Consider the following 27,443-nt stretch of genomic DNA (forward strand, 5'->3'; position numbering starts at 1 on the left):
ATAGTACTACAGCTGAGGCCTCATTGTTACTGAGCAAAGTGAAATAATTGTCTCGTGTCTGAGATTCCTGTTAATATATGTCAGAGTGATGTTTTCTTTTTTTTACAACATATGAGTAACACCCGTTGACTTCAGGGGAAGAAAAAAGGCCCAGGATGGGTAGGAGGAAATCTTAAAATGACTTACCCAGTGAGAATCTAGCTTGGATTTGATTGTCAGATAAGAAGATACAATTAGGCCTATACTTTGTTTCAGTAGTGTCTATCTTGCTAAGTGTAGTGTGGGGCACCACTTAATTGTGTTTTATGTTATATTTACCATCTTGGTTTCTCTCTTGTAAGAAATAAGAAAATAATTTAGAGGTTGATTGTCTGTCCTGTTGTCATCACTTACACATTGTACAGTGTGTGATTTAGAATAGTGGCATCATGCACTTGTGCAAATTTAGATGACAGATTGCAGCCAGTGAAGAATCAGGCTCTCCATAATAAACAGGAATGGTTAAAATACTAGGAAAGAAATGAGGATGCTGCAAGTGCAGTTTGAAAGGCAGATAGTTTTGTTATTGCTACAATAGCAATTGCGCAAACTGGGACCCTGTTAAAACTGACACCAACATGAGTCCTTCCTCTCTCTGGCAGGATAGCCAATAAGCCCATTGTTTCCCCCCAGATTGCTATTAGCACAGTCTTCCACAGAGTCTGACTTTTGAATCAGTGTTTCAAATATTTATCTTGTTAGATGAGGCAGATGATGACGACGACGACGACCCTGAGTATAACTTCCTGGAAGATCTGGATGAACCAGACACAGAAGACTTCAGGAATGATCGTGCTGTGAGAATCACCAGTAAGTACTGTGATAACTGAAGCTCAGCTCCTGCAGGAGTGCTTCTAGTAGAATTGTTGATCCAAATTGAAAACTTTTGTGTGTTGCAAAGTCTTTCCAATAATAATAATAATAATAATAATAATAAAAAAATTGAGCCACTCCCCATGCTATTAAATGCATCAGTTCCTTTGTATAGTAATGATTCCCCATAAAGGCATGAATGGGTCTGGCCAGTAACTGAACATTACCATTCTATTGCCATCAGATACAACTACTTCATTTTGACTACCGTTTTAGACAAAATGGGACAGTATGCTTTAGGTTTGGTGTGGGAATGAAGAAGGTTAAATAGGGTTGCATTGAATGACTTAACTGTGTGGCTTAGACCTTCAGCTGTAAAGTGAGGTCAGAGCTGCATTGTTGGTCACAGAGGCTGTATCTACACTTTCATTCCTCTTTTGAAAGAGGAATGCAAATGAGTTGCAGATTTACATATCTGGCACCTTATTTACATATTCTTATTTTAAAATAGCTTCTTTCAAAAGAAGCCTTTTAAACCCTGCTGGCAAGCGACCAGGGCGCTTGCGACCGGGGCTCTTGCAAACAGGCTGACTGCTAACAGGTGGGAGTTTTGAGAGGGGCTCTCCTGGTGAAGGAAGGGGCAATCTACAGCACCTTGAGGTAAATGGCTGTCTAGAGTGTGTGGGTGTTTGTGTTTAGGGGTTCTGGGCTTGTGTTTGTCTGTTTGTTTGGAGTTTGGAGTGCTGAGCTGTCTGTTTGAAAGGCCATGTGCTCAGGCTGGCAGTTGGAAGCTGTGAGCCTTGATTAGGTTTGAAATCAAAACCTCTGTGCTGATTGGCTGAGCTGTAGCCAGAGGGAGGGGCTATCAGGAAGGCCGGCGCCTTTTAAACCCTGCTGGCAAGCAACCGGGGTGCTTACAAACAGGCCGACTACTAACAGGCGGGAGTTTTGAGAGGGGAGTTTAGAGGGAGCTAGTTACTTCTAACGTCCTTACATCTTTTATAACATCCCCATCTGATACTTTTACTTAAGAACCCATATAGAATTAAATTAAATCTGAGGAGGAAATGCAGGCAGAAGACCAGCAGCAGAGCGGGGGCTATCCTGTTTGTGTCGAGTGTAATATGTATGATTACCTACCCTGTGGGCAGGTGGCTTATGTGTTCACTCGGTGCAAGGAGCTCCTGGCGCTCAGAGACCGAGTGCGGGCTTTGGAGACCAGGGTGGCTGAACTGGAGGAGCCAAGGAAGGCAGAGAGCTATGTTGATGAGGCTTTCCGGGACGTAGTAGGGCTGTCCCACCTCCAATCTGACAGCCCCAATGCTGTTAAGGAGGATGAAAGACTTGGGGAAGGAGAGCAGGCAATGGGGGCAGAGGAAAACCATCCCATAGTTGGGACCCTCCTTCCAGAGGGTGCTATGGTATCTTCTCGCGCCAAGGATACCTCTCCGGGGGAGGGAACGCCAGTTGTTAGGAAGAGGCAGGTGTTAGTTGTGGGTGATTCGATCATTAGAAATAGAGATAGTTGGGTTTGTGATGACTGGGAGAACCATATGGTGACTTGCCTGCCTGGTGTGAAGGTTGCGGATCTTTCAAGGCATCTAGACAGACTTATATGCAGTAGCGGGGAGGAGCCCGTGGTCATGGTACATGTAGGTACCAATGACATAGGGAAGGATAGGAGAGATGTCCTGGAGGCCAAATTTAGGTTGCTAGGAAGGAGACTGAAATCCAGGACCCCTGTGGTGGCATTCTCAGAAATGCTTCCAGTTCCACGCGCAGGGCCAAGTAGGCAGGCAGAACTTCGGAGTCTCCATGCGTGGATGAGACGATGGTGTAGGGAAGAAGGGTTTAGATTTATTAGGAACTGGGGACACTTTTGGGGTAGGGGGAGCCTATACAGGAAAGATGGGCTCCACCTAAACCAAGGTGGAATCCAGGCTGCTGGCATTAAACATTAAAAAGGTCATAGAGCAGTGTTTAAACTAAGAGATGGGGGAAAGCCGATTGGTGCGGAGAAGCACATGGATCGGATGGAGACTTCTCTTAGGCGAGACTCCATTGATAGAGATTCTCTAGAATTCAGTCAGAAAGAGAAGAAGGGAGATGCTAGAGTATGGGCCAGATCAGATGAGAAAAAAATCACATGTAAAAGAATCCAATACGTCAGGGAAGGGCAGGCATATGAATAGTGGTAGTTTTTTAAAGTGCTTTTACACAAATGCTAGAAGTCTGTCCAGTAAGATGGGTGAATTAGAGTACCTCATATCAAAGGAGGAGATTGACATAATAGGCATCACGGAAACTTGGTGGAATAAGGACAATCAGTGGGACGCTATCATACCGGCATATAAAATATATCGGAAGGACAGAATGGGTCGAGTGGTACTGTATGTAAAAGATAATATAGAATCAAATGAAATAAAAATCCTAAATGAATCAAAATGTTCCACAGAATCACTATGGATAGCAGTTCCTTCCTTTGATGGGAATATAGCGCTAGGGATATATTATCGACCACAGGACCAGGACATTGATAGTGATGCTGAAATGCTAAGGGAGATTAGAGAGGCTATCAAAATAAAAAACTCACTAATAATGGGGGACTTCAATTATCCCCATATCGAGTGGCTACATGTCACCTCAGGAAGGGATTCAGAGAGAACATTTCTTGATGCCTTAAATGACTGCTTCTTGGAGCAGCTGGTACAGGTACCCACAAGGGGAGAGGCAATTCTTGATTTAGTACTGAGTGGAACACAGGATCTGGTCCAAGAGGTAACTATTACAGGACTGCTTGGAAATAGTGACCATAACATAACAACATTTAATATCCCTGTGTTGGGAAAAACACCGCAACAGTCCAACACTCTGGTATTTAGTTTCAAAAAGGGGAATTACACAAAAATGAGGAGGTTAGTTAAGCAGAAATGAAAAGGTAGAGTAACTAGAGTAAAATCCCTGCAAGCTGCGTATCAGCTTTTCAAAGATACCATATTAGAGGCCCAACTTAAATGTATACCCCAAATTAAGAAACACAGTAAGAGACCTAAAAAAGAGCCACCATGGCTTAACAACCATGTAAAAGAGGCAGTGAGAGATAAAAAGGCATCTTTTAAAAAGTGGAAGTCAGATCCTAATGATCAAAATAGAAAGGAACATAAACACTGCCAAATTAAATGTAAAAATGTAATAAAAGTCAAAAAAGATTTTGAGGAACAGTTAGCCATAAATTCAAAAAACAATAGTAAAATGTTTTTTAAGTACATTAGAAGCAGAAAGCCTGCTAAAAAAGCAGTGGGGACCCTGGACGATAGAGACATAGAAGGAGCAATCAAGGAGGATAATGCCATTGCGGAAAAACTAAATGATTTCTTTGCTTCAGTCTTCACGGCTGAGGATGTTAGAGAGATTCCCAAATCTGAGCCGTCCCTTATGGGTGACAAATCTGAGGAACTGTCCCAGACTGAAGTATCATTAGAGGAGGTTTTGGAACTAATTGATAGGCTAAACAGTCACAGGTCTCCGGGACCAGATGGTATTCACCCAAGGGTTTTGAAAGAACTCAAATGTGAAATTGCAGAACTATTAATGGTGTTTTGTAACCTATCCTTTAAATCAGCTTCGGTACCCAATGACTGGAAGACAGCTAATATAACACCAATATTTAAAAAGGGCTCTAAAGGAGACCCTAGCAATTATAGACTGGTAAGTCTAACGTCAGTACCAGGCAAATTAGTAGAAACAATAGTAAAGAATAGAATTGTCAGACACTTAGAGGAACATGATTTGTTGAGCAAAAGTCAACATGGTTTCTGTAAAGGGAAATCGTGTCTTACTAATCTATTAGAGATCTTTGAAGGGGTTAACAAGCATGTGGACAGGGGGGATCCAGTAGACATTGTATACTTAGATTTCCAGAAAGCCTTTGACACGGTCCCTCACCAAAGGCTCTTATGTAAATTAGGTGGTCATGGGATAGGAGGAAAGATCCTTTCATGGATTGGGAACTGGTTAAAAGACAGGAAACAACGGGTAGGAATAAATGGTAAATTTTCACAATGGAAGGGGGTAACTAGTGGCGTTCCCCAAGGGTCAGTCCTGGGACCAGTCTTGTTCAACTTATTCATCAATGATCTAGAGAAAGGGGTGAGCAGTGAGGTGGCAAAGTTTGCAGATGACACCAAACTGTTCAGGATAGTCAAAACGAAAGCAGACTGTGTGAAGAACTTCAAAAAGATCTCAGCAAACTGAGTGATTGGGGAGCAAAATGGCAAATGAAATTTAATGTGGGTAAGTGTAAGGTAATGCACATTGGAAAAAATAACCCTAATTATACATATATGATGGGGGCAAATTTAGCTACAACAGATCAGGAAAGGGATCTTGGAATTATAGTGGATAGTTCTCTGAAAACATCCACGCAGTGTGCAGCGGCTGTCAGTAAAGCAAATAGGATGTTAGGAATAATTAAAAAAGGGATAGAAAATAAGACAGAATATCTTACTTCCCCTATATAAAACTATGGTACGCCCATATCTTGAGTACTGCGTGCAGATGTGGTCTCCTCAGCTCAAAAAAGATATATTGGTGTTAGAAAAGTTTCAGAAAAGGGCAACTGAAATGATTGAAGGGTTTGGAATGGGTCCCATATGGGGAGAGGCTAGAGAGACTGGGACTTTTCAGTCTAGAAAAGAGGAGACTGAGGGGCGATATGATAGTTGTATAAAATCATGAGTGGTGTGGAGAAAGTGAATACAGAAAAGTTATTTACTTGCTCCCATAATATAAGAACTAGAGCACACCAAATGAAATTAATGGGTAGCAGGTTCAAAACTAAAAGAAAGTTTTTCTTCACACAGTGCACAGTCAACCTGTGGAACTCCTTACCAGAGGACGCCGTGAAGGCCAGGACTCTAACAGAGTTTAAAAAAGAGCTTGATAAATATTTGGAGGTTAGGTCCATAGATGGCTATTAGCAAGGGGTAAGGTATGGTGCCTAGCCTTTTGTCGAAGGCGGGAGATGGATGGCAGGAGCCAAATCTCTTGATCATTGTCTTCGGTTCACCTCCTCTGGGGCACCAGGCATTGGCTACTGTTGGCAGACAGGATACTGGGCTAGATGGACCTTTGGTCTCACCCAGTATGGCCGTTCTTATGTTCTTAAGAAAACCAGTGTAGACACTTCTCTTTCAAAAGTAAACCCCATGTTGGAAAGAATCCTTCCCTTTTTTATGGGAGAAAAAAAAAAGGAAAGAAGGATTCTTTCGAAGATGGGGTTTACTTTTGAAAGAGCAGTATCTACACTGGTTTTCTTCATTTGAAAGAAGCTATTTTGAAATAAGTATATGCAAACGAGGTGCCAGATATGTAAATCTGCAACTCATTTGCATTTTTATTTCCCTCATTTGCATGTCTCTTTTGAAAGAGGAATACAAGTGTAGACACGGCCATAGAGAGACTGTGGGGAGAAACAGCAGCCTGAAAGTGGATGTATATCTTGTGGCTACGTTTGAGGGAAGCTGATCCTGTAAGTCGTATGTCAAGGAGATGAGGCCCTTCTGGCATAGGCAGGGAAACTAAGATTGGGAGGCTGAGAGAGAAGCTATAGTTGGGTGTGTTAGGGTGGATTTTCCCCCTTTTCTCCTTCCCCCCCCCAAGAAAATATAAGAGCATATAAAAGTGTTTCCTTTGTCCTCACTTGTGTTGAAAGGTTTGAAAGGGTTTGTGATCTTCTGAAAAGGAAATTCTGCAAGTTGCTTCAGTTTTTGTTACTGGATCTGTAACTTTCTTCATGCACTCTGTCTTCTTTGTTACAGAGAAAGAAGTAAATGAACTGATGGAGGAGCTGTTTGAAACAGTAAGGGCAAGTCCATGCTACATAAATAAAGTTGACCTTAGTTATGTCCATGTACAGACACTATAGTAATTAAATAAGTTTTGTGTGACTGCATTTCATTCCTTGTATTGGTGTGTTCCTCACAAAGAATACGTGGACTGATTTAACTGCCAGGGTGGAGCATTGTGGAATGGCTTCTGTAAGATGTAGTGCCTACACTTGATGCAGCATTGACCTAAAAAGTCACTGATGTAAGCACTACACATTTCACAGAGATGGAAAGAAGTCAGTGTCATGGGCAAGTGAGGTCGGCAGGAGCTGCATATTAGAGTAGGTGTTTACAGAGTTAGGTTGATGTAAACTTCCTTAAGTCAGCCAAACTGTCATGTATACCAGGTATAAGACTTGATAAGTGAGAGGTTTTCTGCTGTGGATCTGACTGATGGTCTCTTAAGGTGCTGTCATAAGCCAAAGAGAGGGGATATTTCAGCACAAAATCAGTGCAAAGGGTCCTGTTAAGTATGCTCCACTGTAACAATGTTAAAGCACGTACCTCAATGAGGACCACAAAGGGGCTGTGAGTGTGCCTGCTTCTAAGGCAGGGGCAGGTAAGATACGGCCCATGGGCTGGATCTGGCTCACCAAGTTGGGACGGGGCAGTGCATCTTGATTTCTCAGCTCCCATTGGTTAGTTTCTAGCCAATAGGAGCTGAAATATTCTGCTGGGGTGGCAGCAGGGGAAGAGAGTGCATCACAATTTCTCAACTTCCATTGGCCGATTTACAACCAATAGGAACTGATAGAATTTGCTGGGGGAAGGAGCAGTGCAGCCCACTTTTGCAGGTCCCATTGGTTGGTTTCTGGCCAGTAGGAGCTGAGAGATTTTGCTGGAGATGGAGGCAGCATGACAAAATTTCCCAACAGTACAGAGAACCACATAGAGGCTATGTCTACACTAGCACCAAATAGGGATAAGGGGATTTCGAAGTCTGGGGGGTCCTTTCGAAAAGGACCCTGTGTAGACGAGCCACGCATGATCAAAAGAGGCACTTTCGAAGTGCTGCAGCTGCCATTATGCTAATGAGGCACTGCATATTTGTTGCAGTACCTCATTAGTATATCCCAAAGTGTCTCATTAGCATCCCCCTTTTGAAAGGGGGAGTGCTAGTGTAGACACAGCCAAAGTGATTGATTTAGATCGGGTAACAAGCCTGGAAACTTTCCTGAGAGTGCTGCTGCTTTGGTAAACACCTCCAGGCCAGAGCCCGCTTCTGGCACCACACCCAACTCCCTTCCAGACTCTGCATCCCCTCCTACTCCCCTCCCAATGCCAATATCTTCTCCTGTGCCCATACCTCTTTCCTGTCCCTGCATTCAAACCCCTTGCCTCAGGTCACCACCCAGTCCCTCTGCACCCTCCTCTCTCTCACCCCAGGTTACAACTCCCTCACAGACCTGCACCCCTTCCCCAGATGAGAATCCTCTCCTGCACCCCAATACCCTACCCCTGCTCACAATCCCCTCCTTCACCCAAACTCGCTCTTAGATTCCTCACTCTCTCCTGCAGCCCAGGCTCTTCCCCAAGCTCCTGTCTGCACCCGGTTTCCCTCTCAGACCCTGCACCCACTCCACAGAAGAGCATAGCCCTTGACTACTTATGCTGAATCATAAGACTGTTCATATTCAAAGCAGTTCCCTGAACCTCAGACAGAGCCTCATATATCTGACAACTGCTGAGCTTTATTTCTTATCAGTTTCAGGATGAGATGGGTTTCTCCAACATGGAGGATGAAAGTCAAGAGGATGAAGACACCATTGCAGAGCCACGACCAAATTTTAACACACCACAGGCACTTAAGTATGACTGTCCTGTCTCAATAAAAGCTATAGAAGGTGCTTGGGCACCCAGCTATCACATAAAATACAATAGAAACAGGATGGAAACTGCACCCAAACCATCCATATGGTGATAGGGTCCTTGACCTCCTGCTCCATGACTCCTTGTTACAGCATGTGTTTGCTGCAAATTGTAGGCATCATGGAGGGAGCCTATTTGGAGAGTGGTCCTCAGTGAGTTGGCCAGGAAGAAGGATGCAGTGCTGTGAAGGAAATAGGTACTTTGAAATAGGGACTGTGTAGACAAGGAATAGGGGTTATTTTGAAATAAGCCATAGTGAGTCCAAGGGCTCTGTTTTGAAATAAGCTGTATTGTGTCTGGATGTTCTATTCCCAAATAGTTTACTGCTATTTTGAAATGCATTTTGTATGTATATATGCTATTCCAGAATAGCTTATTCAGAAATAATGCCGCTGTGTAGACATAGCCTCAGTTATCATTTATTTTTAGTAATAGTGTCTTACTCTTGAAACAGTGATTGGTGGGCTAATTGTGAGCTGCAGTTTGAATGGGTCTCCTTGTCTGTGGGGCAGCTCAGCTCAAGACTAAGCTGCATCTGTTTGGGAAGGGAGCAAAAGTGACTGCTGGGTGTCTACAGTGTTCTCTCCAGATGAGCAGTGCTGGAGAGGAGTGTGGACCTCTTTGGCCAGCTACAATCTTAGAGTGACAGGTACTTCATCCTCACTTTCCTCCTCTGTACCCTCCATATACATTTTAGTTGTGTCTATCTCATATCAGTGGGGTAAGTCCTCCTAATTGATTTCTTCTTCCTTGGTAGTACTGGTACACAGTTGTTCCTGGATTTCTGTACAAAGGTAGTTTTGTGGGAATTGTTCACCTATTTGTTCCTTTGGCTCTTTCCATTTAGTATCTTGTTATATGAATGTCTTAGAGGGGCCTTGATTGTGACTTGCTTTGAGCACACATGCTGGGTCTGTTGTGGAAGTGAAGCTGATCATAGTTGGGTCAGAGGTGGGAGAGTCTTTGATTGGCCTAGCTATTGAGGTCTGTCATAAACAGGCTGGCACTTAGTTGTTTGCAATGACAGAGGTTTTGACAGCACTTCTCTGCTTCAGCAGCAACAAATGTGTAATGAAATGTGCCTGAAGAGGTACTAAGCATCTATCATTAATATTTACAAAGTGTGTCCACAGAATTGGAGAGCTGAAAGTGATCTCATTGGGACTGATGATGGTTATAGCCAGGAGCCATAATATTTTGGGCTAGAATTTGGTTTAATCCTACAACCCAAATGAGGTTGGGTCTGTCTTAAAACTTGAATGCTCTCTTTTTAGTTCTATCTCATGTACGTTATTACACTGTGACCATCAAGTATCTGAGTACTTGAGTAAGATATTTACAAGCAAAATGCAGGACATGATGCAGGTAATTGTGAATAGAGAACACTTTTATCAGAGTCTCTAAATAACCAATACCCCAACATGGTGTTAGCGCCACAGTGCTGCTGAGGAGTCTGTCATTTAGGTGTAAAACTAGAGGTCTGACTGTTCATGGTCATTAAAGATTCCATTGTACTTTTCTTAAGAACAGGATTATTAATCCTGGTGTTGTCAAACTTTTCCCATGAGTCATTCTATTTTGATTTTCTTAAGTCGGCTTTAATTGGACAAAGACAGGAAATTAACTTTTGCTTTGGACTATTGAAGGAATAGGTTGCATGCCCTCTGGGGTGGATGAAGGAATTTTTGTAAACACCAGGTTTTTAAAATACTTTGTTCTTTGAGATTAAAGGTTTTTATAAAAATCTACTCAATATTGTAATTGTGCTTTCCAGAAGCTATGTGGAAAGTGGTTGATACACCAGGTCATTAAGAGCTTTGTCTGTACATCATGGATCTAACCTGGTATTGTTGCTTGGTCTGAAATAGATTTGAAGAGCCTCTGGCCAACTTACTGAATGAACAACACCGGACAGTGAAGGAACAGCTTGAACAGCTGAGAATGAAGAAATCTTCTACCAAGCAGCCTCAGGAGATGGAGAGGGCAAAACCAGAAATTGAGAAGCCACTTCAGACCTTAGTTTTGGATATGGAACAAAGAAAGAGGCTACATCAACAAATGCAACAGGTAAGAAAGACAGTAATTATCAAACACAAATATTATACCATCTTACTGCAGGGCAAAAATCCCTCTGTAGTATGGTGGTACCATCAGTACTATAAGAAGCACTCAGGGAAGTTGCTTGTTGAAATCAGGTACTGATTTTGTACCTGGAATCTGGTACCACAACATTAGTGAATTAAATCTGTGCACAACAGTCTGGTGCTGATCCAGAGTGCGGACGATGACAGTCTGAGATGCCAGTGCTTTGATTGAGGATGTTGCCATGAGGTCTTAAATTTGTTTTTCTGGTGGAAGAGGTTGTTTGTGATGACAGACTCGTGTTCTGCTTGTTTCATGAGCCGGGGCATTCCATTGGAGTTGCTGTTGTCGACTCCTTCTTTCTCAGTAGTAGTCTGCCAGAGGTCTGTGTCTCTTCCAACTCTGGCATTGAAATACCACAAGAGAATAATCTTGTTGTCTTTGGGAATGTCTTTCAAGACTGTGTCCAACTGAGTGTGGAACTTCTTCACATTATCTTTGGCATCTAGAGTTGGTGCATAAGGACTCACGACAGTTACCTGTTTGGTTTTTGACAAGCTTCAAGACGTGTCATGATGTCTGTTAATGCCAACAGGGACTTCAGATAGGATCATTGTCAGTTCATTCTTGATAGCATATTCTACTCCATGAATTCGTTTTTATTTCCCGTAGGGTTCCTTTCCAGAAAAGGTGTCCTTTTGGTCCAGAAAAGGTGTCCTCCTGGTCTATGTGTTTCTGTCAGGGTACCTATATTGATATCGAATCATCACAGCTCATGGGTGATAACTGCAGTACGTCTTTTGGGTTACCCACTGTCTGGGTTGTCCAGTAGAGCCTGAATATTCCATGTTCCAAAGTTTATCGTTTGATTTTGACTGCATAGAGGTGAACCCACTGGATATGGTTATCCACTCAGGGGTTGTGGTGGACTATGTTTAGGGCACCTTTTCTAGCCCCTTTTCTGTAAGGGATAAGTAGAGCATATCCTAAATAGGGCTGCTCGGTCAGAGATGTAGCAGCCTGACCATTTGTATCACCTCAGTCCTCAAAATGGAACAATCATTACCTACATCTACTGCTTACCTGCTGGTCCATGACTAAAAGCTTCCAGATTTCACAATCATGCTCCAATTGCCATTTGCTGTAGAACATAAGTTTAGAAGAGTGGCACAGAGGAAGATGCCTGTGTAGGACTTCTTTTAACATGGGTTGAGGGGATGACTGTTGCACTGCAGGCACCACATGTCCTTGATGGATGGAGAGCCTAGGTCCAACGGCATGAGGTCCATTACTCCTTGGAATCTCCTGTCTACTTCAGCTTTCATCCGCCTACACAGCTGTTGTAGCATTACCCTTGCTGTCCTCCATCTGTTCTGTTTTTTGAAGACTTTTAGAATTATTCTTTGTCTGGACCTTCTCCCTTGACTTTGCTGCCATGGTCGACCCTTCAGGGCGTATGAGACTCCTCCAGCATCTCTCTTGGGTTCATTGAAACATTCAAGCCCACTCGCTACAACAACTTGATGATTTGGAGAATGGGACTTGAGACATAACATATGGTCTTGAGTATGGGGGTCATCAACCTATGGTCCTCTAGATGACCCAGATCTGTTGACTCAACCCCTCTGGTAGACTGTCCACTTCTATTGACCAAACCACACAGGTTTGTAGGAACATAAGAATGGCAGTTACTGGGTCAGACCAAAGGCCCATCTAGCCCAGCATCCTGTCTGCCGAGAGTGGCCAGTGCCAGCTGCCCCAGAGTGAGTGGACTGAAGGCAATGATCAAGCAACTTGTCTCCTGCCATCCATCTCCAGCCTCTTGACATTCCTACCCCCTGGCTAATAGCCTTTTATGGACCTAATCTCCATGAATTTATCTAGCTCTTGTTTGAACTTTCTTACAGTCCTAGCCTTCACAGTCTCCTCTGGCAAGGAATTCTAGAGGTTGACTGTGCACTGTGTGAAAAATAGCTTTCTTTTATTAGTTTTAACCTGCTACCTGTTAATTTTATTTGGTGTGCTGTAGTTCTTATATTATGGGAACAAGTAAATAACTTTTCTTTATTCACCCTTACCACACTTCTTATGATTTTATATACCTCTATCATATCCCCCCTCAGACTCCTCTTTTCTAAACTGAAGAATCCCAATCTTTTTAACCTCTTCTCATATGGGACCTGTTCCAAAACCCTGATCATTTTAGTTGCCCTTTTCTGAACCTTTTCTAATGCCAAAATATTTTTTGAGGTGAGGAGACCACATCTGTGCACAGTATTCACGATGTGGACATACCATAGTTTTATAAAGGGTCAGTAAAATATTTTGTCTTATTTTCTTTCCCTTTTTTAATAATTCCTACCATCCTATTTGTTTTTTTGACTGCCACTGTACACTGCGTGGATATTTTCAGAGAACTAGCTACAATAACCCCGTGATCTCCCAAACGGTGCAGGTTTGGGAGTCTCCCTAACATCCTCAGCTGTGAAGACTGAAGCAAAGAATCATTTAGTTTCTCTGCAATGGCTTTATCATCCTTGATTGCTCCTTTTGTATCTTGATCGTCTGGGGGCCCCACTGGTTGTTTAGAAGGCTTCCTGCTTCTAATGTACTTAAAAACATTTTGCTATTACATTTTGGCTACGTCTACCTGAGCCAAAAACTTCGAAATGGCCATGCAAGTGGCCATTTTGAAGTTTACTAATGAAGCGTTGAAATACATATTCAGCACCTCATTAGCATGCGGGCAGCTGCAGCACTTTGAAATTGACCCGGCTCGCCCAGACGGGGCTCCTTTTCGAAAGTCCCTTCTTCTTCGAGTGTCCCCGTGGGTGCTCCACATTAGGTGTCGGGCTCGCCCGGCGCCGCAGATCAGATCTTCCAAGCAGTTTCTGCCGGACCGCGCATGCGCCGGTGCGCACCGCTCCCCCGCGCGCTCCCGGCCATGTGCGCGATCCGGTCCCCGCCAGTTCCTCTTAACCGCCGTCGGCTGCAGACGGAATCCAACTAGGCTAAGGCCAAGTAGTGTATTCAACGACTTTATCTGTTTTTTCTTAAAGTTTTTTTCAGGCACTTAGGCTACTATAAGCTAGCCGGTTGTTATTTTGTAAAAAACAAAAAAAAAACAACAACAACGAACAAGCTAGGAGAGGGACAGCTCAGCCAGTCCCAGTAACAAGCGCCGGAGGCCAGGAGCTAGGGCTATCAGCCCTCCTGCTAAGGTAGGCCATCCGACGGGGAAAACGGCACAAAGAAGGTGCTAAGTACCCACTTAAAAACTCAAAGACTCACCAACAATGTCCTCTTCAGGCTTTAAAAAAAAAAAAAAAAAATGCTGCTTCTTGATAAGGCCCTCCAGCCAGAAGCGACGGAGCGGCCGCAGCAGGAGGGACCCTCCGGGGCCCTTAAAAGGAAAGCTGCCTCCCTCACTCCATCAGCGCAGAAACGGAGGAAAGTATCTCCAGCCCGATCCCTGCCGGCAGCAACAGCGAGCGGGACGGGAGGAGCAAGCAGCCCCCAGCCGCAGCAACAGCTGATCGGCAGCGGCACGGAGAGCCACGTGGAAACGGCTCAGCCTCCAATACTCAGCCAGCCGCCCCGCACCGCAGGCAGGGCGGCGGCTAAGCAAACGCCGGTACCGGCGGCACCGCAGGCAGCGGCACCGACCCCCGGGGAACCGGCGGTGCAGAGCGTGCAGGCACGCAGCCTGCCGGCACCGGAGGACACCGCACATGCGGCATCGCCCTCGAGCGTGCCGAGCTCGGTGCGGACGGGGCCGGAATCCCCTGTATGCTCCCCAGCCCGATCCCTGCCGGCAGCAACAGCGAGCGGGACGGGAGGAGCGAGCAGCCCCCAGCCGCAGCAACAGCTGATCGGCGGCGGCACGGAGAGCCACGTGGAAGCAGCTCAGCCTCCGATAATCAGCCAGCCGCCCCGCACCGCAGGCAGGGCGGTGGCTAAACAAGCGCTGGTACCAGCGGCACCGCGGGCAGCGGCACCGACCCCCGGGGAACCGGCGGTGCAGAGCGCGCAGGCACGTAGCCTGCCGGCACTGGAGGACGCCGCACATGCGGCACCGCCCTTGAGCGTGCCGAGCTCGGTGCGGACGCCGGAATGCCCTGTATGCCCCCCAGCCCGATCCCTGCCGGCAGCAACAACGAGCGGGACGGGAGGAGCGAGCAGCCCCCAGCCGCAGCAACAGCTGATCGGCGGCGGCACGGAGAGCCACATGCAAGCGGCTCACCCTTCGATAATCAGCCAGCTGCCCCGCACCGCAGGCAGGGCGGCGGCTAAACAAGCGCCGGTACCACCGACCCCCGGAAAACCGGCGGTGCAGAGTGCGCAGGCACGCAGCCTGCCGGCACCGAAGGACACCGCACATGCGGCACCGACTTCGAGTGTGCCGAGCTCGGTGCGGACGGGGCCGGGATACCCTGTATGTCAGGGGCGGAGTTACCTCCTCAAGGGAGGGGGAAGACTGCACACAAGAGGAGGCATTGCAGCCCCTCTCCGCACAGGGCTGTGTAGTTGCTTTCTCACAGCCCTCCGCTATGTTGCAGACTCCAACTAGAAGGCAGGGGTCCCCCCCCCCTTGGCCTACCCGGAGCCCCCTTCTCCATTTCTGCAACCAGCCTCACCCTGGCTGGGACCACCTCCACCCTTCCTGGGATTTGAACTGCTGGACTATTAGGCAAAGTCGCTCTCTCCAGGGTCTCGACGGTCTCCCTCCCCCAGACGCAAAGGGTATGCACCAAGGGAGTGGTCTAGGTCACCTTCCCAAGACCAGTGCTTATACTGCCGTGGTCGCCCCTACCACTCAGGGCATAGACACCATCGGCAATCTACTAGGGAAAGATCCCTACGAACGATCTCGTACCCCCGAGGGCAATTGTGACCGGGGACAGAGACTTAAGCATCTCAGGGGGGACTGGTTATGGAACCCCGAGATTTTTCCTCGCACACCTCTAGTGAGAGGGTATACCATCATCAGCAGGAACCGGAAGGGTCCAGAGAGACGTACCCCAGCGGTTCCTCGCTTTCCTCCGGGGGGGCGTCCATCCTCCGGACGATCTCAAACAGTTCCAAGAGCTGTTTTACGAGGGTGGCCTTCACGCAAGGCTTCCAGACAGCAAAGGTGCAAGAGCAACACCATAAGCTCCTCAAAAATCTGAGACCTCCAGCCTCCTCCAAAATAGCAATACCGCTGATAACGCAATCTTGGAGTCTGCCACTATGATATGGCAGACTCCTGCGACTATTCCGCCTGTCCACAAAAGAGCGGAAAAAAAAAAAAATACTTCGTGCCCACGAAGGGCATGGAGTTCCTGTTCAGCCACCCACAACCAAATTCTTTGGTGGTGGAGTCGTCGCAACGTGGGGGAATAAACAAACATGCCAAAAAGCTAGAGCTGTTGGGCAGAAAGGTCTACTCCTCCTCCACGCTACTGTTGCCAATGGCAAATTACGCAGCGCATCTAGCGAACCATAATTTCAACAACCACATTAGGTTGACCTCCCTCATGGACTCGCTTCCAGAGGGCACGAAACCAGTGCTCAAGGCCATCATCCGACCATTTTATAACCAGTGGCAAAGGATCACCACAGACACATGGGTGCTGGAGATCATAGCCACGGGGTACGCCATCCCCTCCCAGTTGCTCCCACCGCCATGACCTCCACCCGGGGCCCCACCTCCAGGAGACCTCCCATGTAGCAAGGCTCAAGCAGGAGGTAGACCATCTCATGCTCGTAGGGGCAGTGGAAAGAGTGCCGGAGCAACTGCAAGGGAGAGGGTTCTACTCGAGGTACTTCCTCACGGGGAGGTCCATCTTAGATTTTCGAGGCCTCACCGGTACCTGCGCAAGCAACGTTTTCGGATGATCACAAACGCCTCCATCCTTACGGCACTAGACGATGGAGATTGGTTCGCAGCCCTCGACTTACAAGGTCCTACCGTTTGGGCTCTCCTCAGCCCCCAGAGTCTTCACCAAGACCTTGGCAGTGGTGTCAGCCTACCTGCACAGACAGGGGGTATTTATATTCCAGTATCTGAATGACTGCCTACTCAAAGGGGCCTCAAAGGAGGAGGTACTACGCATAATATGTGTCTCAGCAGGCACGTTCTCTTCGCTCGGCCTGCTTATCAATCTGACAAAATCAAAGACAGACCCCACACAGGACATAGAGTTCGTAGGGGCACGCATAAATTCTATTACAGCGAGGGCGTATCTACCAGAGACTCGCTTTCGGGCCATCGGCTCCCTCGCGCAAGGCTTCACCTTCAGCCCTATGGTGCCGGTTCTGACGTGCTTACAGCCGCTGGGCCACATGGCAGCAGCAATGTTTCGTAGAACAGAACGCCAGGTTACACAGGCGCAGCATGCAGCATTGGCTGGCGAGCGTATACAAACCGGCAGCACACACTGTTCACAGGATGGTGTCGCCCACAACGGAGGTGCGCAAATCCCTGCAATGGTGGGTAAACCCCGAGAACCTGCTAACAAGGGTACCCTTCCACCAACCACACGTATTGGTTTTTCTTACTACAGATGCCCCCCTCATAGGGTGGGGAGCACACATGGGCGAAGAGGTGACGCAAGGGCTGTGGTCCTCTATGGAGCAGTCACTGCACACAAATATACTGGAGCTCAAAGCAGTGTTCAACGCCTGCAGACACTTTCGAGACCAACTGAAAGGCAAGGTAGTCGGGATCAGTACAGACGATACCTCCACCATGTTTTATATAAATCGGCAAGGAGGAGCTCGGTCCCGTGCCTTATGTGTAGAAGCAGTCCGGTTGTGGAACTGCTGCATCGCCAACAATGTAACTTTGAAAGCCTCGTACTTACCAGGCGCTCGCAATGTGAAGGCAGACCAGCTGAGCAGGCGTTTCGCACTCACGCACGAGTGGCAGATCCGTCCCGATCTGCTGCAACCGATTTTTCCACGCATGGGGTTTTTCCCCAGATAGACCCTGTTTGCTACTCAGCACAACAAGAAGTGCCCACGATTCTGCTCCAGGGCAGGACTGGGACGGGGGTCCCTGAGGGATGCCTTCGCGATCTCATGGAGGGGCCCCCTGCTTTACGCTTTCCCTCCCACAGTGCTCATCCACAAAGTGTTGCAGAAAGCCAGGAGGGAAGGAACCTGAATGATCCCGATAGTCCCAACGTGGGATCGACAGCAATGGTTCCCCCTATTCCTGCGCATGTCGGACCGGCCACCGATGTCCCCTCCGGTGGCGCGGGATCTGCTCACGCAAGCCCAGGGGTCCATAGTGCATCCGCACCCCCAAAGCCTGCGACTACAAACGTGGTTAATCCATGGCTCAGCTCCCTAGAGAGCACATGTACGGAGGAAGTGCAGCAAGTCCTATAAAGTAGCAGGAGAACTTCAACCAGGAAGACCTTCAAGCAGAAATGGACTCGCTTTACGGCATGGTGTTCTACCAAACAGCTAGCCCCCTTTCGGTGCCTATGGCTGTGATATTAGAGTATTTACTGGACCTCAAGAGAGGAGGACTCTCGCTATCCTCGTTTCAGGTCCACCTGGCCGCCATTTTGGTGTTCAGACACGAAGAGGAAGGGCACACGGTGTTCGCCCATCCCATGGTTACCAGGTTCTTCAAAGGGCTGGTAAGCCTATACCCCCCTCAGAAACCGCTTCCACCTCTGTGGAACTCGGACCTGGTGCTTAATGCGAAAAGGGGACCACCGTTTGAGCCTTTGGCCACGGTTTCCCTCCGCCTCCTTATGATGAAGACGACCTTTCTTCTCGCAATCACGTCAGCTCGCAGGGTGAGCGAGCTTGAGGCAGTTATGGCAACGCCGCCCTGCGCTGTTTTTCCAAGGAGGCGGTAACCATACGGCTGCATCCAGCCTTTGTTCCTAAAGTTTCTTTCTGAGTTTCATACTAACGAACCTATTGTTTACCCTTGTTTATCCAAAGCCTCATAACTCTAACAAAGAGGTGCGCCTACACCTCCTGGACGTGAGCAGGCGCTAGCTTTCTATATGGACAGGACCAAGTCCTTCCGGAGAACGGATAGGCTCCTAGTCTCTATCGCTCCCAAATCAAAAGGAGAATGTCTCTCTTCGCAGAGAATCTCTAAGCACATCGTATCTTGCATAAAAATGTGCTACAAACTCAAAAAGACTCCTTTACTGGCCACGCCCAGGGCTCATTCCACTAGGGCGGTGGCAGCATCAACAGCCTTTTTTCAAGGGCGTTGCGCTAAAAGACATTTGCAGAGTGGCGACCTGGTCATCCTGTGACACCTTCGCCAAACATTACGCCCTTCACAGGGTATTCCAAGAGGATACCCGTCTCTCGGCAGCGGTCCTCTCGGGGACAAGCTGCACATAATCCGATTACCCACCTCCTATCTTGGGTTACTGCTGGGTAGTCACCTAATGTGGAGCACCCACGGGGACACTCGAAGAAGAAAGAAAGGTTACTCACCGTAGTAACGGTGGTTCTTCGAGATGTGTCCCCGTGGGTGCTCCACTACCCGCCCATCCTCCCCGCTCCGGATCTCTGTTTAGTGTTTTGCAGGAGCATCCGAGGCGGTTGGTCAAGGAACTGGCGGGGACCGGATCGCGCACATGGCCGGGAGCGCGCGGGGGAGCGGCGCGCACCAGCGCATGCGCGGTCCGGCAGAAACTGCTTGGAAGATCCGATCTGCGGCGCCGGGCGAGCCCGACACCTAATGTGGAGCACCCACGGGGACACATCTCGAAGAACCACCGTTACTACGGTGAGTAACCTTTCTTTATTGGGACTTAGAAGTAGCCGGAGTCCTTTCGAAAAGGAGCTGCGTGGTGGCGAGCCGCATCAATTTCGAAGTGCCACGGCCACCCGCATGCTAATGAGGCGCTGAATATGTATTTCAGCGCTTCCTTAGTAAACTTCGAAATGGCCCTTTGCGTGGCAATTTCAAAGTTTTTGGCTAGTGTAGACACGGCCTATGAGTTTTTGGCTAGCTGTACCTCAGTCTTTTTTGGCTCTTCTTATGACATTTTTACACTTAATTTGGCAGTAAGAGAGAAAGCCGTGCTAGTCTATATACTATCAAAACAAAAAAGCAGTAAAGTAGCACTTTAAAGACTAACAAAATAATTTATTAGGTGAGCTTTCGTGGGACAGACCCACTTCTTCAGACCACAGCCATACCAAAACAGACTCAATATTTAAGGCACAGAGAACCAAAAATAGTAATCAAGGTTGACAGATCAGAAAAAAAATTATCAAGGTGAGCAAATCAGTAGGGGGGTGGAGGAGGGAGTCAAGTATTAGATTAAGCCAAGTTTGCAAAAGAGCCCCCATAATGATCCAGAAAATTCCCTTCCTGGTTCAAACCACGTGTTAATATATCAAATTTGAATATAAAAGAGAGTTCAGCAGTCTCTCTTTCCAAAGTATTGTGAAAATTTGTCTTCAGTAACGCACAAACTCTTAAGTCATTAGCAGAATGACCTACTCCATTAAAGTGTTGGCTGACCGGTTTATGGATCAGGAGTGTTTTTATGTCTGTTTTGTGCCCATTAACTCTTTGTCTAAGAGAGTTTGAAGTCTGTCTGATATACAAAGCATCTGGGCATTGTTGGCACATGATGGCAACATGTGTATCTCTCACTGTTCAACAACTATGAACAACAGTCTGACTCCCTCGACCCCCCCCACCAACACCAAAGAAGAAGAACTCTTTGTGGACTCCCCCGACGGTCGTAGTGAAAGTCTGGATTTCATAGAATCATAGAACAGTAGAGCTGGAAGAGACCTAAAAAAGCCATAGAGTCCAGCCCCTTGCTCTAAGCAGGACCAAACCCATCAGATCAGCCCAGCCAGGGCTTTGTCAAGCACACCTATGAACAACAGTCTGACTCTCTCGACCCCCCCCACCAACAAAAAGAAGAAGAACTCTATGTGGACTCCCCCTGAGGGTCGTAGTGAAAGTCTGGACTTCTACGTACAGTGCTTCAGCAACCGTGCTCTGGCTGACGTTATACACAAACAATGCCAAATAAGACATAATCTGAACTATGCTGAATGCCATGCTGTCCAGTCTCAAAAATAACCCAGACATCATAATCAAACCAGCTGACAAAGGGGGTGCTGTTGTCATCCTGAATAGGTCAGACTATGAACAGGAGGCAGCCAGACAACTCTCCAACACCACATTTTACAGACCTCTCTCCACTGATCCCACTTCGGAATTCCAAAGGAAATTACAACTACTACTGAAGGAACTCCCTGCTGCTACTCGGGACCTCATTAACTCAGACACACCATCTGAGCCGCAGCCTGGATTATTCTATTTACTTCCCAAAATCCACAAACCTGGAAACCCTGAACGCCCTATCATTTCAGGTATTGGCACCCTTACCACCGGACTATCCAGTTACGTGGACTCCCTCCTCAAACCCTATGCCATCAACGCTCCCAGCTATATCTGAGATACCACTGACTTCCTGAGGAAATTACAAAACATCAAAAAAGTTCCTGATAACGCCATCCTTGCCACAATGGATGTAGAGGCTCTGTACGCTAATATTCCACATAAAGACGGATTACAAGCAATCAGGAATACCATTCCTGATGCCACCACAGCCAATCTGGTGTCTGACCTCTGTAACTTTGTTCTCACACACAATTATTTCCGTTTTGGGGACAATTTATACCTCCAGATTAGTGGAACTGCTATGGGCACCCGCATGGCCCCACAATATGCTAATATATTTATGGCTGACCTGGAATGATTCCTCAGCTCTCGTCCCCTATTACCACTCCTCTACTTAAGATACAGTGATGACATCTTTATGATTTGGACCCATGGTACAGAGGCTCTAGAGGAATTCCACAGAGACTTTAACAATCTACACCCCACCATCAACTTATGCCTCGATTACAACATGCAAGAGATACATTTCCTGGACACTACAGTACTAATCAAGGATGGCCTGATTAGTACCACACTGTACCGAAAACCTCCTGATCGCTATACTTATCTACACCCTTCTAGTTTCCATCCTGCACACGTGACTAGATCCATTATTTACAGTCAAGCTCTTAGGTACAATCGCATTTGCTCTGATCCAACTGACAGAGACCAAAAACTACAAGAACTTCACCAAATATTCAGAAACCTGAATTACCCACCAGGAGAAGTAAAAAAACAAATCGACAGGGCCAGACGAATACCCAGAGACTAGCTACTCCAAGATCAGCCCAAAAAAGCCAAGAACAGAACACCACTGGTCATCACCTACAGCCCCCAACTCAGACCACTGCAACGAATTATTAAAGACCTACAACCTATCTTAATCAGGATGCGACACTCCAGAAGGCCCTGGGTGACATGCCTGTTCTCTCCTACAGACAACTTCCCAACCTCCTGAGGATCCTCACTAACAGCCACAGTCTATACCCCAGGAATACCAGTCCTGGAACCTTTCCCTGCAACAAAGCCCGCTGCCAGCTTTGTCCACATATCTTCTCTGGAAATACCATCACTGGACCTAACCAGGTTACTCACAGAATCATAGGCACTTTCTCATGCTCCTCTACTAACATCATATATGCCATCATGTGCCAACAATGCCCAGGTGCTTTGTATATTGGACAGACTTCTAACTCCCTTAGACAAAGGGTCAATGGGCACAAAACAGACATCAAAACACTCCAGATCCACAAGCCAGTTAGTCAACATTTTAATGGAATGGGGCATTCTGTCAATGACCTAAAGGTCTGTGTGTTACAGAAAAGGAATTATCGCTCCGTTTTGGAAAGAGAAACATCTGAGCTGGCTTTTATATTCAAATTCGGCACATTAACACATGGTTTAAATTGTGATGGGAACTTTCTGAGTCACTATAGGGGCTTGTCTGCATACTTGGCTCAGTCTAATTCTTGACCTTCCCCCCCACCCCTCCACTCTCTGATTTGCTCACCTTGATTATCTTTTTCTTATTTGTCCTCCTTGCTTACTGTTTTTGGTTCTCTGTGCCTTAAATATTGAGTCTGTTCTGGTCTGGCTATGGTCTGAAGAAGTGGGTCTGTCCCACGAAAGCTCACCTAATAAACCATTTTGCTAGTCTTTAAAGTGCTACTTGACTGCTTTTTGTCAAGATGATCCAGTCGTTCCACGAAGACGTGAGAGGAACCATCCAATGTGACGGCACATTATCGGACGCTTTCAGAATCAGGAGCGGCGTCAAACAAGGATGCGTGCTTGCTCCGACATTGTTCGGGATCTTCTTTGCACTCCTCCTGAAGCACGTCTTTGCATCTTCAACAGAGGGCATCTTGCTGCACACAAGATCTGATGGGAAACTGTTTAATCTTGCAAGGCTGAAAGCTAAGTCTAAGGTGCGGGAAGTCCTCATCAGAGATATGCTGTTCGCAGACGATGCTGCTGTAGTGTCTCACACAAGACCAGCTTCAAAAACTGCTGGCTCAGTTCTCCAAAGCGTGCAAGGACTTTGGGCTTACCATCAGCCTAAAGAAGACAAACGTACTCAGTCAGGATGTCGCTGAATCCCCATCAATCAGTATTAACAGCTATACATTAGAGGTCGTCCATGAGTTCGTTTACCTTGGGTCCACCATCACTGACACCCTGTCGTTGGACACTGAGCTAAATAGGAGGATCGGAAAAGCGGCCACAACTCTGTCCAGACTCAGCAAGAGAGTGTGGAATAACAACACGCTGTACACTCACACCAAAATGCAAGTCTACAGAGCCTGCATCCTCAACACACTCCTTTATGGCAGCGAGACTTGGACCCTGTATGCCTGCCAGGAAAAGAGGCTGAACGTCTTTCACTTGCGCTGCCTCAGGCGCATCCTTGGAATATCATGGAAGGACAGAGTGACCAACAGCGCCGTCCTCGAGCAAGCTGGAATCCCAACCATGCACACCCTCCTCAGGCAGCGTCGGCTCCGCTGGCTTGGCCACGTCCGCAGGATGAATGATGGAAGGATTCCAAAAGACATCCTGTATGGTGAGCTAGCTCTGGCAAAAGACCTCCCAGACACCCCCAGTTGCGCTACAAAGATGTCTGCAAGAGAGACCTCAGAGAGGTAGACATCGAACTGGACAACTGGGAGGAACTAGCAGATGACCACAGCAGATGGAGGCAGGGGTTACACAAGGGCCTTCAGAAGGGCGAGATGAGGATCCGACAGCTAGCAGAGGAGAAGCGAGAGCACAGAAAGCACACTAAGGACTTGTCAGGCACCCACCACATCTGCAAGAGATGCAGCAAGGGCTGTCACTCTCGTGTGGGTCTTCATAGTCACAGTAGACGCTGTAAATGAAGTCCTCAGTTGAAACTATAAAGGGCGCAATCCATAGTCTATGCAGACTGAAGGATGCCTACTACCATGTAAGCATGGGTTTCACATGTTTGGTATGTGACCCTTTTTATTTATCACTAAATGAAGACATGGAACCCCAGGTGGACTTATATAAATGTCTTCATCTGTAATTCATGTAGGTTGGCAAAACATTCACATAGGTGTCCGAAGCAGAAATCCAGAGCACTAGAAGTGCGTGTTATAGCCTCAGGAAATTCTATGATTGTGTAGAATTAATGTCCCTGCAGATTTTATGCTTTCCCAGCAGAAAAACTAATTGATACAAGGGGAGGAGGGGCATGCATGTTTGCTTTGTCTGTCGGGAGTAGCCAGAGAGACACAAATTACTACTTGGACTATGTTTCTCTTGTTATGGCATTGTCTCTGTAGCCAGAGTAGGACTGGGGATGCTCCCATTGGTGATTAGTATCATGTTTTGGGCTGCAGCTGCTATTGCTGGCTGGGCTGTGGAGAGAGCAAGACTTCCTCTCCCCTGCATTATCTCTTCCTGGCTGTAGGAAGCTGTGTACCTGGCCCCAAGCCCACTTCCTGTTCCTCTCACTTCCCAGCTGCAGAGAGTGGGATCACTGTATGAGGAGCTGTTCCTCCCCCAAAACTTCCACATTCAAATCCCAACCCCACTCAAACCCAAGTGGCTGCACCCATGCCCCTTTCACCATCCTCCTGCTTATCCCTATCCCCTCTTCATCCACCCCCTTCCACTTGAGCTCCAATCATCATCACTCAAACCCTCTTATCCCATACTTGGATCCTGCTTGCCCCACTCCTGAAGTAGGGAGCAGAGTGGGGTATGTATGTGAGACTGCTGACCCTCTTGCTCTGTAGAGCCCTATAGATCTGCAAATATTCCTAGTAGGGAATAAATGTTTAGGGTCGGAAGGGATTCTTGTAATCACCTAGATTAATTTCCTGCAAATGCAAGCTATATGATTCCTGCATCAGGCCTCTCTTACTTGTGGTTTTACTAACTGTGGAGATGTGTCTGAACTGTATCTGTATATGTTAAAGGTAATTACTTAATATAGTAAACTCTTGGTTAACCAGTGTTGACGCAGTCGGCACTCTCAAATAACCAGCATAACTGAGAGCCAAGTAGCTCTGGTTAGGGGGCACTGGGCGGGAGTGCAGAGAGAGCAGAAGAGCCTGCTGGCTGCATTCTCACACAGCAGGCTCCTCTGCTCGCTTTGTCTCCATCCCCTGGGGTGGCTGAGTGGTCCAGGCTGAATTCAATGCATGCCTGCTTCCAGCACAGGCTCCGCAGTGAGCTGTCTGCTCTTAAAGGGGAAAGCTAGCAGCTGGGGAGGCCTACTCCACAGCCTGCTGCAACTCCCCCCATGGTGCCACCTCCGGCTGTAGGGCTCTTCCTTGGAGGCGTTTGCAGAGCCCTGAGGGTAGGAAGGGGCAGCTGCAAACCTGCTGCCTCCTGCCCAGGCCCATGCCCCAGCCCGTAGCTGTCCTACATCCTTGCAGTGTCTCAGGACAGAACCAGGAAGAAAAGTGCAGGGAGCCAGAGCTGGGGTTTGTGTACAGAGTGAGAGCAATGCCCCGCCTATTAGGGGTGGGGTGAGCCCACTCAGTGCTGCCCCGCGTTTCTTTGTGCTGCGTGAGTGCAGCTAGTAGACTCCTCTGCTGTCCCACCAAGCATGAGTACTCTCTTATCCAGATTATTTGATTATCCAGCAACCTCCTGGTCCCTTGGATGCTGGATATCAGAGTTTACTGTATGAGAGCACTAAAAATTCTTTCCAGCTCCCTGTTAGCTAAAGTGTGTCTGTCGTCAGCATTCATTTTGAGACCCAGGAGATACAATGTGCTTTGCCTGTTAGTTTTTTAGGGTTTTTTCCAGTTGTTTTGATTATTATAGTTTATTGGAAAAGCTTCATTTGCCTGACCTGTTCTTCTAGCATGTCCAGCTCCTGACTCAAATCCACCTTCTCACAAGCTCCAACCCTGTCCTGTGCTCAGAGGCCAGCACCACCAGGATGTTTCTGGTAAGGATCTAGCTACAGTGAGAGAGACAATAATTGTCACAAAAATAAAGGTTGCCATTGTCTGTAATCAAGAACACTTGGGCTGTGTTTTCAGAAATGGGCAGAGAAGGAGAGGCATTGTTATGTAGCTGCAGGTGCCTTTACATAGCTAGGTGGTTCAGTGATGTGTGAGACAGTTTGAAGGGGAGCCTCATTAGTGCAGTGGGCTAGTGCACTAACACTGCTAGTTCACGTCAAAATTAGACTTGTTTTCTGGTTAGTTTTAACACAAACCTCTCATATAGCTTGACACTGCAGGAGTCACTGCTCTAGAGAGGAGGAGGGTTCAGGCCTGGTCTTAAGGCAAGGTGGTTGGTTGCCTTGGGCCTTGTGCCTTCAGGGCCCCACACTCCCAACAGCTGAGCCCCACTGTCAGCTTGCAGCTTTGGGTTCCGCAAACTCTTTGGCTGGGCCTGCTAGGTTTGGATTAGCAGGACTGTTGCAGATTGGAATTGCATGCTTGGGTGAGAGAAGATTGTTCAGCTTTTGCCTAAGCTGTATTTATCTGAGGCCTGTGTGGGCATGTACTGAGGGAAGTCTAAGAAATCCCATTGAGGATAGATTGGTCAGTGGGAATACCCCTCAGTGTTTAAAAAAAAATCTGACTTCACTCAGATGAGGAATATTTCCTTAATATTTGTTTAAAGTGATGGTATTATGTACACATACTATAGCTTGATCAGTTGCTCACTGAAAGAGATTGTAATGGTGGGTAATTGCAGTAACATGGTGTTCTGTGTTGGCAGCTTTTCTGTATTTTATTTTATTGTTTTAAATATGAAAAAACAAAGCTTAGTAAAATCATTCTTTGAAAAGTGTCTGTAATCATTAATGGTTCTGTATTGGAATGATGGAGCAGTAACTCAGAGTTGGGCCTTTTTAGGCTCAGAACAAAATAAATGTAATCTGTTGTGTCCTATGTTACGTTGCTGTCTTTCAGGAGGATTGATCCTTGTAACATTGAAACTTTCTCTGTCTCCAGTCTGGCAAGTTTGTTTTCTGAAAGATTGTTCTACATACATGAGTACTTATTTACACTGATAGTAAGTCCCTTTATCTCCTCTGTATTTGACTCCTCAGACTGAGCTGGGTAACTTTGCTCACAGTTCCATGCTCCTTCGGCAGCAATTCCATCCCAAGTTTCATACAGTGTTCCAGCCATGTAATTTGAAGGAAGCATTGCAGCTCATTGAAGACTTTCATGCCCAAGTCAAAGTTGACTGGAGTCCTCGCAAATCTGTGAAGAAGAGTGGTATGTAGCGGAAGGGCCAAGCTTGTTTGGTAATGCCCTCTCCTCAAACGTGATGGATTCCAGATTTTTGCTGTAACTTAAAATGGAATGCAT

General features: G+C 47.0%; 1 protein-coding gene across 10 annotated transcripts in view; it reads left to right on the plus strand.

The window, feature by feature from the left end:
- Positions 1-27,443, plus strand: part of LOC142003705 (GON-4-like protein) — a 101,511-nt gene that overhangs the window by 27,910 nt on the left and 46,158 nt on the right. For all 10 annotated transcript variants that reach the window (XR_012642874.1, XM_074980869.1, XM_074980870.1 and 7 more), the window contains 6 exons: positions 742-849; positions 6,672-6,712; positions 8,446-8,549; positions 10,478-10,676; positions 25,973-26,059; positions 27,179-27,350. Coding sequence is in view for 9 of the 10 variants with exons in the window: in XM_074980869.1 (XP_074836970.1) it covers positions 742-849; positions 6,672-6,712; positions 8,446-8,549; positions 10,478-10,676; positions 25,973-26,059; positions 27,179-27,350 (711 nt within the window). In the remaining variant the exon portion in view is untranslated. The remainder of the gene's footprint in view (positions 1-741; positions 850-6,671; positions 6,713-8,445; positions 8,550-10,477; positions 10,677-25,972; positions 26,060-27,178; positions 27,351-27,443) is intronic.

Source organism: Carettochelys insculpta, chromosome 30 (genome assembly GCF_033958435.1).
Source record: "Carettochelys insculpta isolate YL-2023 chromosome 30, ASM3395843v1, whole genome shotgun sequence".
Lineage (NCBI taxonomy): Eukaryota > Metazoa > Chordata > Testudines > Carettochelyidae > Carettochelys > Carettochelys insculpta.